This window comes from Alternaria conjuncta, assembly GCF_024043145.1.
Source record: "Alternaria conjuncta strain BMP 0040 chromosome Unknown scaffold_11, whole genome shotgun sequence".
NCBI lineage: Eukaryota > Fungi > Ascomycota > Dothideomycetes > Pleosporales > Pleosporaceae > Alternaria > Alternaria conjuncta.
In genome coordinates this window covers 840,925-854,635 of record NW_026250100.1, presented here as the reverse complement: position 1 = coordinate 854,635, position 13,711 = coordinate 840,925, and the positions used below count along the sequence as shown (strand labels likewise).

The 13,711-nt window shown below is 54.8% G+C and overlaps 5 protein-coding genes across 5 annotated transcripts; 3 read left to right on the top strand and 2 right to left on the bottom strand.

The window, feature by feature from the left end:
• Window positions 1-1,179: 1,179 nt before the first annotated feature.
• J4E85_007820 (uncharacterized protein) lies at window positions 1,180-2,491 on the top strand (the record flags this gene model as incomplete). Its single annotated transcript, XM_051472050.1, has 2 exons — window positions 1,180-1,655; window positions 1,708-2,491. The coding sequence occupies 2 exons, from the start codon at window positions 1,180-1,182 to the stop codon at window positions 2,489-2,491; spliced, it is 1,260 nt and encodes a 419-aa protein (XP_051324247.1).
• Window positions 2,492-3,051: 560 nt separating this feature from the next.
• On the top strand, window positions 3,052-4,406 carry J4E85_007819 (uncharacterized protein; the record flags this gene model as incomplete). The annotated part of the gene is made up of 4 exons (XM_051472049.1): window positions 3,052-3,108; window positions 3,173-3,394; window positions 3,457-4,005; window positions 4,059-4,406. 4 exons carry the CDS (start codon window positions 3,052-3,054, stop codon window positions 4,404-4,406), a joined length of 1,176 nt encoding a protein of 391 aa, XP_051324246.1.
• An 860-nt stretch (window positions 4,407-5,266) lies between these two features.
• J4E85_007818 (uncharacterized protein) lies at window positions 5,267-6,295 on the bottom strand (the record flags this gene model as incomplete). Its single annotated transcript, XM_051472048.1, has 1 exon — window positions 5,267-6,295. The coding sequence occupies one exon, from the start codon at window positions 6,293-6,295 to the stop codon at window positions 5,267-5,269; it is 1,029 nt and encodes a 342-aa protein (XP_051324245.1).
• Window positions 6,296-7,251: 956 nt separating this feature from the next.
• J4E85_007817 (uncharacterized protein) lies at window positions 7,252-9,153 on the top strand (the record flags this gene model as incomplete). The annotated part of the gene is made up of 1 exon (XM_051472047.1): window positions 7,252-9,153. One exon carries the CDS (start codon window positions 7,252-7,254, stop codon window positions 9,151-9,153), a length of 1,902 nt encoding a protein of 633 aa, XP_051324244.1.
• Window positions 9,154-11,917: 2,764 nt separating this feature from the next.
• Window positions 11,918-12,743, bottom strand: J4E85_007816 (uncharacterized protein; the record flags this gene model as incomplete). Its single annotated transcript, XM_051472046.1, has 2 exons — window positions 11,918-12,048; window positions 12,104-12,743. The coding sequence occupies 2 exons, from the start codon at window positions 12,741-12,743 to the stop codon at window positions 11,918-11,920; spliced, it is 771 nt and encodes a 256-aa protein (XP_051324243.1).
• Window positions 12,744-13,711: the final 968 nt, after the last annotated feature.

Here is a 13,711-nt window from a genome sequence, read left to right as displayed (position 1 = left end):
CCTCCTCCTCACCCATCGCCTCCACCTCAGCCGCGCTCTCCACCTCGAGAATGCTCATAACCTGCTGTTGCAACACGATGGCGTGCCCGAACGCATGTTCGACGCGCCCTTCGACTGCGCTCGTCATCTGTGAGGCTATCGACCGAGCACTAGTTTCGCTCAAACTGGGCGGCACTTCCCTCTGGACACCAACGCTGGCATCTTCACCAAGTTGCGACAGTGGCGCATCTTCACCACCGTCTTCATCGTTATCGTCATCAAGTACAACAGGTGGGACTTCAGTGATAGACGAGGAGCACGAGCCGCTACGCTGCGGAACACTGCCGATCAGGGGCGCCGACCGGCGGGCCGTAGTGCGGGTGCTACTAGTGAAGCGAGTGTTGGAGGCCCAGCGGGTCCTGGAACGCCTAAGGGATGCCTTATTGTCGGGTTTACTAGTCGATGGGGAGGCGGCGGCGGTGAAGAATCCTCTTCTGGCACTGTGTGCGGATGTTGCGGGGGAGTTTGCGACGAAGGTGGCGGAAAGGGTGGAGACTGTAAAGCTACAGATGTAATGGGTAAAGACTGGCGCAGGGAGTATGGGAGTCATTGGCCTATGACTGGGCAGGCCACAATGACGGGATCTCTTTTAGTTGTCGATAGTTCATCAAGCGATTGCGTTTCGTGGCCTTCGTGCCATCCTCCATGAAGTCAACACTGCTATTGCATCCTGTTCTGCCCAACGTGACGCCATCTCCCGTACACGTACACTACTCTTGCTCATTGTGAAGTTCAGGTTGCCTAAACACGTATGCATAGCCATGACGATAAGCCCTGATTGCTTCACGGTTTTCGTGGACGAGACACAAGATAGTCCTCGATAGGTCGATGGCTCGGTTTGTTTTCTCTTTCGGGGGTTACTATCAGCCAAACGGCAACAGATAGCGCGGTGTTTTCGAGTCCAGATCTTCAAACAGTCGTCACTACTAAACCACGTTACCACTTCCCCGGTACGACGATCTCGGCCACCGATGATACGAACGACTCCCAATGATTCACAATGTACCGAAGAAGCACAGGCAATGTCGAGATGTGTCTGTGCTGTCAAAGTACGTATAACTTCATAGTTCCTGGTCGCAGAGTCTTGTATCTCATCATCAACGACCTCTACATCAGTTCATCAGTGAAGAGTTTACGACCATGTCTGCCATTCCGTTTCTGTCTGAACCTTCAGATGCACCTTATGACGAAAATGTCGAAGCCGACAACATCCTTGATGCTCTCGAGACTCTGGCCGCCGGCCACATCCCCGCCTCTCTTTACAAAGACGAGGAAAAGCGACTTCGATTTCTCGAAGCTGCCAGGATGGCCTCTCTCAAGCTCGAGCAACCATGGGACACTATGCAGCGTCTGATCTTTTGCGCACTGCCACCCAACATGGTGCAAGTGGGCATCGATCTGGGGCTGTGGAGACTCCTTGCTGCGCGGCAGGGTACGGCGATGAGCGTGAGTCAATTGGCTGCCGAGTTGGGCGCTGAGGAGGCACTGCTAGTGCGAGTGCTACGATATGCAGCAACGCAGTGGATGGTGGAGCAAGTCAGAGTGGAGACGTACCGGGCCACAAACATCACGCGATACTTGGCCATGTCAGGTCTTGAATCCGTAATCTTCCATGTGTGAGTACTTCAGCACTTTCGTTTCGAGGACCGTCACTGACTTATGTCGCAGAACGGAGAGGAACATTGCGACCTACAATGCGATACCGAAGTGGATGGCGGACAATGGCTACAAGCAACCGCAGGACAACAAGAACCTCCCGTTCAATCTGGGCAAGAACACGGACCTGCACTTCTTTGAGTGGCTATCGCAGCGGCCCCGTCATCAGCAGGCCTTCAACGAGTACATGTCGTTTCAGCGAGTGGGGCAGAAGAGCTGGCTCGACGTGTTTCCGCTCGAGAAGTACGTGCACGGCTCCACTACGGGAGATAACCACCGAACTCTCTTCGTGGACGTCGGTGGCGGATACGGACACCAGGCTAGGGAGGTCTTGAGGAGATTTCCCCAGCTGCAGGGACGTGTTGTGCTGCAGGACACGCACGCGGCGGCCATCGATTCTGCAAAGAGTATTGAGGGACTGAAGGTTGTCCACCATGACTTCACACAGCCGCAGCCAGTCAAGGGAGCGTGCGTCTACTACCTACGCAACATCCTGCATGACTGGCCTGATCAGGCATGCTACAACATCCTTTCTCAACTCAAAGACGCTCTTGCTCCTGACTCAGTCATTTTGCTGGACGAGCTTGTCATCCAGGATGAGGGCGCGCACTGGTACGGCGCATCGTTTGATTTGCTGATGATGGCCAATTATGGGGCACAAGAGAGGTCATTGGCTAAGTGGGATCGTATCTTGAAGGAAGTTGGGCTGGAACGGAAGATGTTTGTGCCGTACAGCATGCAGGGAGATGGCATTCAGGTAGTCGGGGCTCGAACAGCGGTGCATGAGAAGTTGTGAATGTATCTTTTAGCGATTTTTGGTTGGTGTTCATTGGCACGAGAACGGTTGTATGCAATGTCGCCCCTTGGTGTGGAGCTGGTCAGGCCGGGATGCCTAATGAGAATTTCGGTGCTTCTTCGCCAAGACATTTCCGTATCGATAAGCTCTCCCCAAAACTGTTCCGATAGCCGGAACGTCTTTCCGAAACTGCGCGCCGGCAAACGCCATCTGGGCAGTGACCATGAGCAACAGTTGCTTGCATTTTCGATCATCGGCAGGTTAGCTCGTATTCCATCTCAACCCGTGGCGATTATGTGAGGGCAAAGCGACGTTACTCAAACCACCGCAGCGCGCGAGCTGCGATATTCGGTGGATTTTGGTTTACCCCGGATTCCGACTTGCCAAATTGGTCCGCGAATCGCGACACTCTCGCGATCTAGACATGGGGCTTTGTACAGTGACATGCAGCTTGTATGTAAGCTAACAAGCGCCCCATACTTTTGGTCATTGTACAACTGCAGTCGCGATATCGTGCGCGCAATACTCATCTCATACACACATCGTTCGCCATTACCACCATGTCAAGCAACTTCAAGATTGAGCCATTGGTCCATCCTTCGGGAAAGACTTGCAAGGTACGAGTTGAATCCATGCATGAGCGCTCTTCTTGCTTTCATTCGCTCACATCTTTCCTCTTAGTTTGGAGCCGTCGTCACTGGTCTCGACCTGAACAAGTTCACGGACGAGACGGTAGCACAGCTGCAGAAAGCCACCTGGGAGCACAAGCTTCTCATCATCAAAGGCCAACATGACCTGGAACCGAAGCGTGGCTGGGAGCTGCTCCAGAAGCTCGACCCGGACTCTTGTAAGATAGACAACACCACCTTCGCTCGCGCGTTCTACCCCAAGGATGGTATAGTGGTAAGTCCAGCGACAGAACTTCCGCCACTGCAAAGTACGACGGAGCGCTGATGGATGATCAGGCAGCGATCAACTATGTCGAAGTCCCTGACGCAGGCGCCTTTGTCTTCATTGGCAAAGGCCCCCAAGACGACCCGCGCTATGGCAAGCCAGGCCTAAACATGGGCGCTACCAACTTCAACCAATACTACTGCAAGCCGCTTGCAGACGAAGATTTCGAGGCCGGAAAGACTCGCTTCCACTGGTGGCACGTGGACGGTACCTACTGGAAATACGATCCCCCGACCTTCACCATGCTCCGACCCATCAAGTTCCCTACAGAGGGCAAGGCGACGCAGACGGTGGAATGGGCCGACGGCTCGGGTCAGAGCATGGAAGTCAAGCCAGGACGCACGGCGTTTGTAGACGTCGAGCAGCTGTATGAGTCGCTGAGCGACGAGGAGAAGCAGATGGTCGACCACAGCTGGGTGGAGTACATGTACTGGCCATACGAGAAGATCAAGGGCTGCCGCGGTGCACCAAATGGTCTGGGTGTAGCGAGCGAGGGCAGGGAGTTGCCAGACGAGGAGGTGGAGGCCCACGAGGAGGGAAGCAAGGAGTGGCAGAAGAAGGTATGTCCACTTTTACAACAGACTCAAGGGATCTGGTGCTAACACCGTTGTAGCTCCCGCTGGTATGGGTCAACCCCGTCACCGGCAAGAAGTCGTTCCAGTGCCAGCACAACCTCGCCCGCCGGTTATTCATTCGCAAGGGCCCGAACGACACGCCAAAGGTCATCGACGACTTGGGCGAGGTGAGGAAGTTCTTGGACAGCTTCCAAGGGCGGATGATCAAGCCTGAGCACATCTGGGTCGGACCCGAGGAAGAGCAGGACCTGCTTCTTTTCCAGAACTACGGTCTCTTCCACACAAAGATCGATTACCCGGCAAGTTGGGGTGTCAGGACAGTGCACCAAGGTTGGTTGCCTGGCGGTAAGCCGCCCGCTGGACCTGTGCCGATTCCAGAGCTTTAGATAGAGACTGTGGCGCCCATACGTAGTTGCTCAAACCAAGAGGTTCTTCAAGCATCGTTGATCGCGTCCCTTCTCCCAATGCCCAGTGTGATGACTTCCAACGAGTACGTCATGATTATTTGTCTCAATCCTCACATCGTAACTACTATTCCGCCGAATGGTTCGTCGCGTCCGACGCGGTCCGATCGAGGGCCTTGTTGCTGGCCAGGGTATGCGTTGGGTGATGCATGTTTGCGGTCCGAACGGCGCTATAGTGGGAGGTGTCGTCATTCTCCCGAGGTCGAGTACATCCTTGATCGCGCGTGTCACGCCCGTTGCGCTGGGAAGGAAGGATGGGTACTTCCCACGTTCCTGCCAGACGCCAGCCACGTTGACGGCCCGTGGCGCGCGTTCCGACGCCAAGGCGCTAACTCTGTTCCGTCTCCATACAGCTCTCAGCGCCCACAGTGGCCTCCCCATTCAACAACAATGACCATTTGTCACGCTCTCTGTGACTGACTGCGGTTGTGTACCTTGGAGCGATGCGTATCTAGGGACGGCGGTGATAGACAGTATTTTGCTGCTTGGTCAATAAGTCGCATCACTTATCATACGCTATCCAATGGAAGTTGTTGAGCCCTTGAATTCGATCGTTTGGATCAAAGTACATTCTTCTCTATATACAGAAGCTCTCGATCACTTGAAAGCCCATATCCTGTTATGAAACCTCATCCTTTCCACATTCTGACCAGAAATCCTTCATGTCATCGAATACCAGATTCGTAAGTTCGTTATGTTCGCGAAGTCTCTGTTTCGAGAGCACTTCTTCATGTGGGTGTTGAACGCATTGCGGGAGCTGCAAGCAGCTAGCCGTCGCATACTTACATCCTCGCCATCACCAGCTCGCCGATCAGACCAGTGACCAGAACCCCACTGACCCACCACTGGCTGTAGACGAAGAAGTCCTTACACCTGGCTGGGTTCCACACGTCGAGCCGAGCCAACATGAAAAAGGCAGCAAAGGAAGACACAGCGGCGCTAGCCATGAATGGGCCACGCATCAGACCACCACAGGTCACGGTTGCCCACAAGAAGGCAGCCATGGCGCTCGCGATGGACAGCAGGAACACCTTGGGGTAGTGGCGCACGGCTATAGCCAGCGATCCCACCCCTGCGTTCAGGTCATCTCTGATGTCCTGGAAAGCGTAGACAGTATCGTAGGTGATGTTGAAAAGGGACTGGCAGGCCCACATGGCGAGGAGAGCCTTGCTGCGATCCTCCACGTTGAGCTTGTTTGCCGAGCTTGCTGGGTATGGTCCATCAACGACAGCGGCATCGACCAAGTAGACGGCCCAGCCCACACCACCGCCCAGGCAGAGTTGTGGGAAGTTGCTGAAGCGCTTCATGAAGGGGTAGACGAGGGCGAGGAAGGTGATCCAAACGGCGTGTTCACTCGCGCGGGCGGGTAAGGTAGCGTTGATCAGGACATGGCGCGATGCGACGAGGAAAAGGGTTGTGGCGAGCGCTTCTGGCGTGGTAATGGCACCGCGGGCGAGCGGCCTCTTCTTGCAGCGCTCGACTTGCCGGTCAAGGTCTTGGTCGACTGTGTCGTTCCAGGCACAGCCGAAGCTACGGAGGATCAGGACATCGAGCATGAAGATGCCGCTCAGCTTGGCCCAATCGGCTGGGCCGAGGGCTGTTGGGTTGTGTAAGTTGACCGAGTAGAGGAAGCCGATGAAGTAGGGGAAGGCGGCGCCCAACAGTCCAGCGGGCTTGGTGAACCGCGTGAGCTCGAGGTATGGGCGTAAGGAAGTCTTTCGTGGGACATCCTTGGATCGTGACCCGATGACCGTCAGTCTGGGAGGTGCGGTCTCCACGAGGGTCTGAGTTTGCGTTTGCTGGGTCGACATGTTGCTTGTAGCTCAACTACGATGCGCAGGTCTCGAAAGAAAGTAATGCAGAAGACGAGACTCAGAACGAGTGGCCTCTAGAAGTTTCACCACCTCGACAGCAAAGCAGTTCTTAAGCTGTAGAGTTTTTGCACGCTGTCAGGCTCTCTGACTTGTGCTGCCCAATCATATTGGCCGCGTTTTCCATACACCACCTACCCAACTCGTTTTGCAAGGCTTATCGGAGAGTTTGCGGGTCTATCGGTACATTTATCGTGGAAGTATGGAGCACAGAGAGTAGCCAAAGACACTTCGTATCTCTGCTGCACGATTCGCTTCACCTACCTGTGAAGCGGACGCTGCTTGAGCTGACATCTAAACTCTTACTCGTTCTCGGAGCGCCCCTACACGCCGTGACGTATGGATCCGGATGTAAGGAGGCTTTCCTGAGGAGATTCTCCTGTCTGGGGCCGAACGCTAGCCCCTTTCTTGCTTCCGAAGATGTTGATCCTTCGTGAGGCAAAGGCTGCAGGGTTCTGTAAAGGCATCTAGATCGTCATCAGGTTCCATGACACCATTGGGGTGGTCAGCTTCGTGGGGCATTGCGTGGAGGAGGGCTCGTCCCCAAACAGGACTACCTGGGTATAGCGTCAAAATCCACCGTCGATGCAGCCCATGTCCCCACACCAACTCGAAACTCGGATAATTTTCGTAAAGTCGGGGCCCGACACCACTTGAACACGATATCATGGCAAGATTACTTTCCCTTCATACTTCATCGGCTCGAGCCGGCTCGGGTGAAGGAGCGGCTACGGAAGAAGAAGTAGCAGCGCGTTGGAACTGCAGCGCACCGGTGCAATAAAACACTTAACTTGGCGATTGACATAAAACTGTGTACTTTGATGCAAAGCGCTCGTTCCCACTTCAAACTTCTTGTGCATAACTTTCATTTGTAGAGGGCACGAACAGTAACTCCAATGGCTGTACCCGACGTTGCCAACCTCCAAGCCCGATACGCGCAGGAACGCGACAAGCGACTGCGAGCCGATGGTTTCCAGCAGTACACGACTCTACACAGCGAAGCAGAAGCCCCGCTCGCAGATGACCCATGGGTTGACAAAGGGCAGCAACAGGACGCGGGTCCACTCAAGGACGGCGACAACATCCAGTTCCTCATCATCGGTGCCGGCCACGCAGGTCTGCTAGCTGCAGGACGATTGGTAGAAGCGGGCTTCTCGGCGAAGGGCATCTACCTGGTAGACGTCGCGGGGGGCTTTGGTGGGACATGGTACTGGAACCGATACCCAGGTTTACAATGCGATGTAGAGAGCTACATCTACATGCCTTTCCTCGAGGAAACAGGCTACAAGCCTAAACACAAGTACGCGTCAGGCGACGAGATCCGTCAACACTGCGAACGTGTGGCATCGCACTTTGGACTGCGTGGGCAGTTCTCAACACGGGTGCTCGGCGCGACTTGGGACGAAACGAAGCGGCGCTGGGTGGTCCGCATGCGTAGGGAGCACGGCAATGGCGAGGAGATGACCATCTTGACGCAGTTTGTCGTTCCAGCTAGTACCATATTTACGGAACCCAGGATGCCTAAGCTCGACGGCTTCGAAGAGTTGCGCGCCAACATTCCCGTCTTCCACACCGCGCGATGGGACTTCAGCTGCACTGGTGGCTCGCCGACGGACCCTACACTTTCGAAACTTCAAGGCAAGCGTGTCGGCGTTATTGGCACGGGTGCGACGGCGGTGCAGGTAATACCACAGGTAGCGAAATGGGCCGGTCACACGTATGCCTTCCAGCGCACACCATCGTACTGCGTACCCCGTCGCCAACAGACCACCGACGAGAGCACATGGGCACAAAACGTGGCAACGGGACCTGGCTGGCAACGCGCTCGCCGGCTCAACTTCGACACCTTCTTCGATGGTGAGAAGCATTCAGAGAACCACCCAGACCTTGTCGCCGACGGCTGGACACAGTATGCGCGCGGTTTTGCTGGCTTCATTGGAGGGCCACGGTTCGTCACGCCTCAGAATGTAGAAGAGCACGCACGCTCGCTCTACGAGATGGATGTGCCACTGGCAGAACAGGCACGAGAGCATGTGCGAAACAGCGTCACGAAGGACCAAGCCACGGCAGAGCGGCTACAGCCGTGGTATCCCATGTGGTGCAAACGACCAACCTTCCAGGATGGGTACTTTGCCGCGTTCAACCAGCCCAACGTCACGCTTGTAGACACAGATGGTAAAGGCGTGGAGCGGTGCACACCACGAGGCCTCGTCGCCAATGGAGTCGAGTATGAGCTGGACGTGCTCATTCTTGCCACAGGATTCCTGCTGGCGACGGGTGCGAACGCAGCCCCTGCCGAACTCTTCGGCATACCCATTGTAGGCCGTAACGGCCGCCGTCTCAAAGACAAATATGGCTCTGCCGACTTTGCGACGATACACGGCATCGCTACAAACGGCTTCCCCAATTTGCTGTATCCCGGTCTCGGTGGTGGGCCAGGCTCGCCCAACCTCACCGCGGTCTTCGACCTCGAGTCCACACATATCGCCAGTATATTGAAGGAGGCTGCGCGAAAGGCTTCGGATCCTACTCAGATGGTCATCGAGCCAACTAAGCAGGCAGAGGATGCGTGGACGGACGACGTTGAGAGGCGGGCGCTGTGGTACTCTGTCGTGCTAGCCTGTACGCCGGGCTACTTCAATCATGAAGGCGCCACGATGCGCATGGCTGGTGGCGACCCCGAGCATCGGCGGCAGGCGATGCGGAGGGTGCTTCATGGAGGAGGGATGGCCATGTACGAGCAGATGATCCGCGAATACGATGCGAAGGGCGACATTGAGGGCTTCGAGGTATCGTGATGTGGCATTATCTCGGCATCGTAGATAGAAACTGCCAGGTAGCTTATTAGTATGTTGTACAATTGTCGTATGCGCACCTTTGGCTCTCAATGTGTCCATGTGATGAGTACAGCCGCGGGGGTCGCGATCAATGGCGTTACATACACAGAGCGGCAACTTCACAATGCCTGTGTCTCTCTTGAACATTACATTAGAGGATCCAATGGCAAGAGCGTGTCGTTGGCTGAGCTTTGCAGCAGTGCCGGCATCGTCGCGTGGATGGTAATAGGACAGGAGTGGGTTGAGCAAGCCCGCGGCTCCTGATCACTTCTTGGCACCACGAACCTGCCACTAAACTCAGCCATCGTCGAGGAACCTACAACCACAACGGGCTTGTCAGATATCATTCGTCGAGATCGTTGGGCAACATCGACTGTCTCCACCGACTAGCCATTGATGGAGATAGTGAGTGGAGTCGTGGTGTGACATCGCCACAGCAGGAGAATCCGTGTCGCTCTTGCCGACAGCTGAGAAGTTTGCCTCGATGAAGGATTTGATAGACTATGAGGCTTGATACGTGCGCTTCTGAAAGCAGGCTACAGTACGCGCACGCATATTCAGCATGTGCGCTGTTCAAATAGGACCCCATTGGGCGAGTCCTAGCCATACATACTCAACCCACTCCGATCAGCCTGCAACTTTAGAAGAGTGTTGACTTGATAGGTGGGCAATTGCTTCGACGAATATTAAAGAGAGCATTTGGTAGGTTTACAGTCCATGGTACACAGATTGGGCGGACTTAGACTCCGCCTAAGTACAGAATTGACATCGATGCCCGATCGTGTGGGCGGTCAGTTCTTGCACATCTTGAGCGAAAGAGGGTCTATTGTGGCTACTGTCGTGTCCAAGATATCTGCTGCTAGCCGATCAGTACATAAAGTGATAGGTCAAGGTCATCATATGTAATGCTCAGGCCGTATTGACGCAGAGTTGATTGCACAGCTGCAACATCGTGCATCGGGTGCTTCATCGTGCAGCGAATAACAGGTCATGTTCTTCTCTTAAACAGGGTCTGTACTACTGGGTTTGCGAACTGAGTTCAGTCATTCCGAACGTTGTCGTTGGAATTCGTAAATGGTCTCGCCAAGCTACCAGCGGCGGTCGCTCCTACATAAAGCATCAATCTCCTTTGAGTTTCGTACCCTTCACACTCTGAGACACGACGCATGAACAGAGCTCACACGACCGCAAGCCCTTTGTCTTGACCAGTGACGACACTTCTCTCTTTGCGTAGGTACCGCGTCCATGGATCGCTGGTTGCTGCTTGAGTGCCCAGGTGGGCAGGCGGAACGTTGAGGCGCGCGATACCGCTCGTGGAGGAGAGAAGAAGAAGAAGCACATATTGGCTGAACACGACATGCAGCTAACGATACTGATGGTGTAGCAGACCCAGCTCGAAGGCGTCCGATCGGTGCTTCCCCTGGACCGTCACTAGTCAGCGTTAGCGCGTGACGGGGAAGTATCGTGGTTTCCCCGGACTAGATCGTTCCCAAGTACAGAACTGCAGATATTCCCACTTCACGTCTCTTCCTTCGTCGCTCGTATGCGCCGTCAACATCATCACCAAACGTATCGACACGAAGCCATCGTAGATAAGGTGTTCATTATGCCTGGTCAACCGCTATACCGACGTCGGGGTGTCTGCAACGAAGCGACAACAATCGACCTTTCTTGACCGTCTATACCCAGCCTTCTATTCGACTTCGATCGCCGTAACGCCCATCTATTCGTACAATCGTAACCCATTCAGGACGTATCTAGACTCCAAACGCCTAGAAAAAATTGAACAGCCGGCACACTCGATACAATACCGCCGTCTCGACCGTTGCATACATGATCCGACCATCGTACCCGCATCATACCCGCATCATACCATCACACCCCATTACCCTAAACACATCTCTCGGTCGAACTCGAAATACAGGAAGCCCGTGTGTATTAGAAAAGACAACATGAATGACAAAAGAGACGTTAAGGATTATTTTTGGGAAGCGGTTGGCGAAAGGATACGTGGTTTCCCACGGCCGCTCCATGCTGGGGTATAAGCGTGAAATGCTTCCAGAGACAAGAGAAGTGGAAAGGCTATATCAAGAACGAGGATGTTGAAAAAGGGAAGATACGGCCCAGACGTGTACGTGAAAGCGAGCGCCGCGCAACGTGGACAGGAAGCCCAACCGGAGATACGGCAGGGTCTAGACACGTGAACGAAGCTGTTGGCAATGGCGAGCGTGTTCACCTGAATCGCAGACACCAGTAAAGACGGCGCCCGCTTCGCGAGTCTGATGTCTCCGAACTAAGAGCCGCCCGGGAGGAGTTCTGGATGCTGACGTCGGTAATGCTTGAGCCTGGCATCGGACCTCTGGAAGGCGCGGTTGCAATGGCTGGTCTCACAGACCCATTGCTTCGCTTCGCCATGCTTTTGTCTCCTGTGCCGCCCGTAATTGCCCTGCCGGTAGGTTCCTGTAAACGTTGCCGAGCAGTAGGGGCAGTGAAGCGGATCAGATGTCGCAGAACTGCCTGGAGATGTCGGTCTGGAGCTTGTTGTTTCGGACGTCGGGACGTGGAGATGGCTGCCGTCATGGTTCGATCTACTTTCATTAGCACCTATCAACAGTAACGGTAGCACTTACTCACAATCGACAGGAAGTACCGTAGACTGCGGATCGGCTGGGCATGGAACGTCCTTCAGCGCTCTGCTGTCTTGGTACCGGATATGTGGGCGGCATCAGACACCCCTGACTTTGTCCCTGTTGGTTGTGACTAGCTGGGCCAGTGGCATGTCTTGTGCGTGCCGATTGACTACCGGGTCGACAACCAGAAGGGCGTAAGGTATCCACGCTAGACCCTCCCCACTCGCTGTTAAGTGACATTGAACCTGAGCCGTGTGCCGGGTTGCTACTGTTGGTCGTACCCTGGATGCCGGCTGTGTTGAGTACATCCATCCACTGATCGACTTGCTGTTCCAAGTGTCTTTTCCGATCTCCCTGATGGTACTCTGCGGGTCGCGAGCCTACCGGATATCCTGCGACTGGACCCCGAGGGGCAAGCATCGTGTTGTTGTCTTGCATGTAAGAATTGTAAGTGAGGAAGGGCTCTGCGGCATCGGGGAAGTTGTAAAGCGGCTGCGTGAACCCCGGTCCTTGGCCGTCGTATCTAGACGGCGCAGCATACTGAGAATAATGGTCGCTGCCGCTCGTCTCAGCATCCATGGCAGATATCTGAGGAGGTTCGAAAGCGTGTACACACTCGAATCCTTGGGTTTGGTGCGTATGTTGGCCATTGGTAGCGTATGGTGGACCAGCTCCGGATTGCAGGCTGTACCCTGACGTCGAGGATTGCGAGGAGCCGAACTGATCAGCGTGCAGACCGTTCTGGTAGGCCTGCCAGTGACGCTCTAGGTCTTGGCCAGATGCATCCGCAAAGTTCTCATGCTCAGCGTCACCCGTCGATCTTGTTGCTCGGCCGAGTTCATCGCTTGTTTCGGCATCGCTGTGGTGAACGTGCACGTAACTGCCGTAACCTTCGGAGCTCGAGAGACCCAGAGAGTCCATGATGATAGCGTTTGAGCGACGTTGGCGACAGGATAGCTACTTTCTTTCCGGATGGATAGTGACGCCCCTAGTTTTTGCCGTTCGAGGAATCGCTTTTGGTAGTGAGGGTGAGGATGAAAGACCGTGTAAAGACAAGTCGGAAGAGGGTTGAGATAAAAGAGCTTGGGTCTAGTTGGTGAAGCAGACGATCCGAGATGGATGGGGATGGCGAAGGAATGTTCACACACTCGTCTCGCTGGCGCCGGTTAGCGTGCAGGGGGTAATAAGAGCTGGGGTGTTGCTGCGCAGAGTCCTCGTGCGACGGCCCTAGTTCTTAGTCCAAGCCGATGAATCCAGGACTCGGGATGTGGGATGTAGGATGTGTGAAGACTGGGGGAGATGAGGTGCACGCCAGCATATAATGATGGTGGTGGGTGGTGATGATCAAGGCGACCGGGCATGCGACCGTGGATGGCCGCAACTACCACATCCACGTTGAGGCGACGGGTAGGTAGTCCCTCAGGGAATGCATCTGAAACACGGGCGGACAGAGTTTCGATTGCTCCACTACAGCAACACCGACGCTGCTGTTTAATGGCACCGCTGAACGGCAGTTTTCGGCAACGAGGTCGTTTCGTTTCTTGCAATGGAGCCTTGTTCTGAATTCAACGTCGCGAATTCGTACCGCCGTTCTTGAAACCAAGCAAACATTCCTTGAGCGCGCATCGGCGACAGCTAAACTCCGCTGGTAGTCCTACCAGGCGGTGTGGCATCGCTGCGATTGGCTTCATATGAGGTCCTTCCCCTTGGCACCTTCCGACAAGCCCCGCTGCGCTGCAGCTCAAAGGGCCACAAAGCCATTCAGGGGAAAAGCGAAGACCAACAGTGAACTCTGAGCTTGAGCATTACTACAGCATTCCGCCGGCAGTAGCAGTGTGGAGATGCGTAGTAGACTCCTCCATTGTCCATCATCGTTTGGTATAACGTGT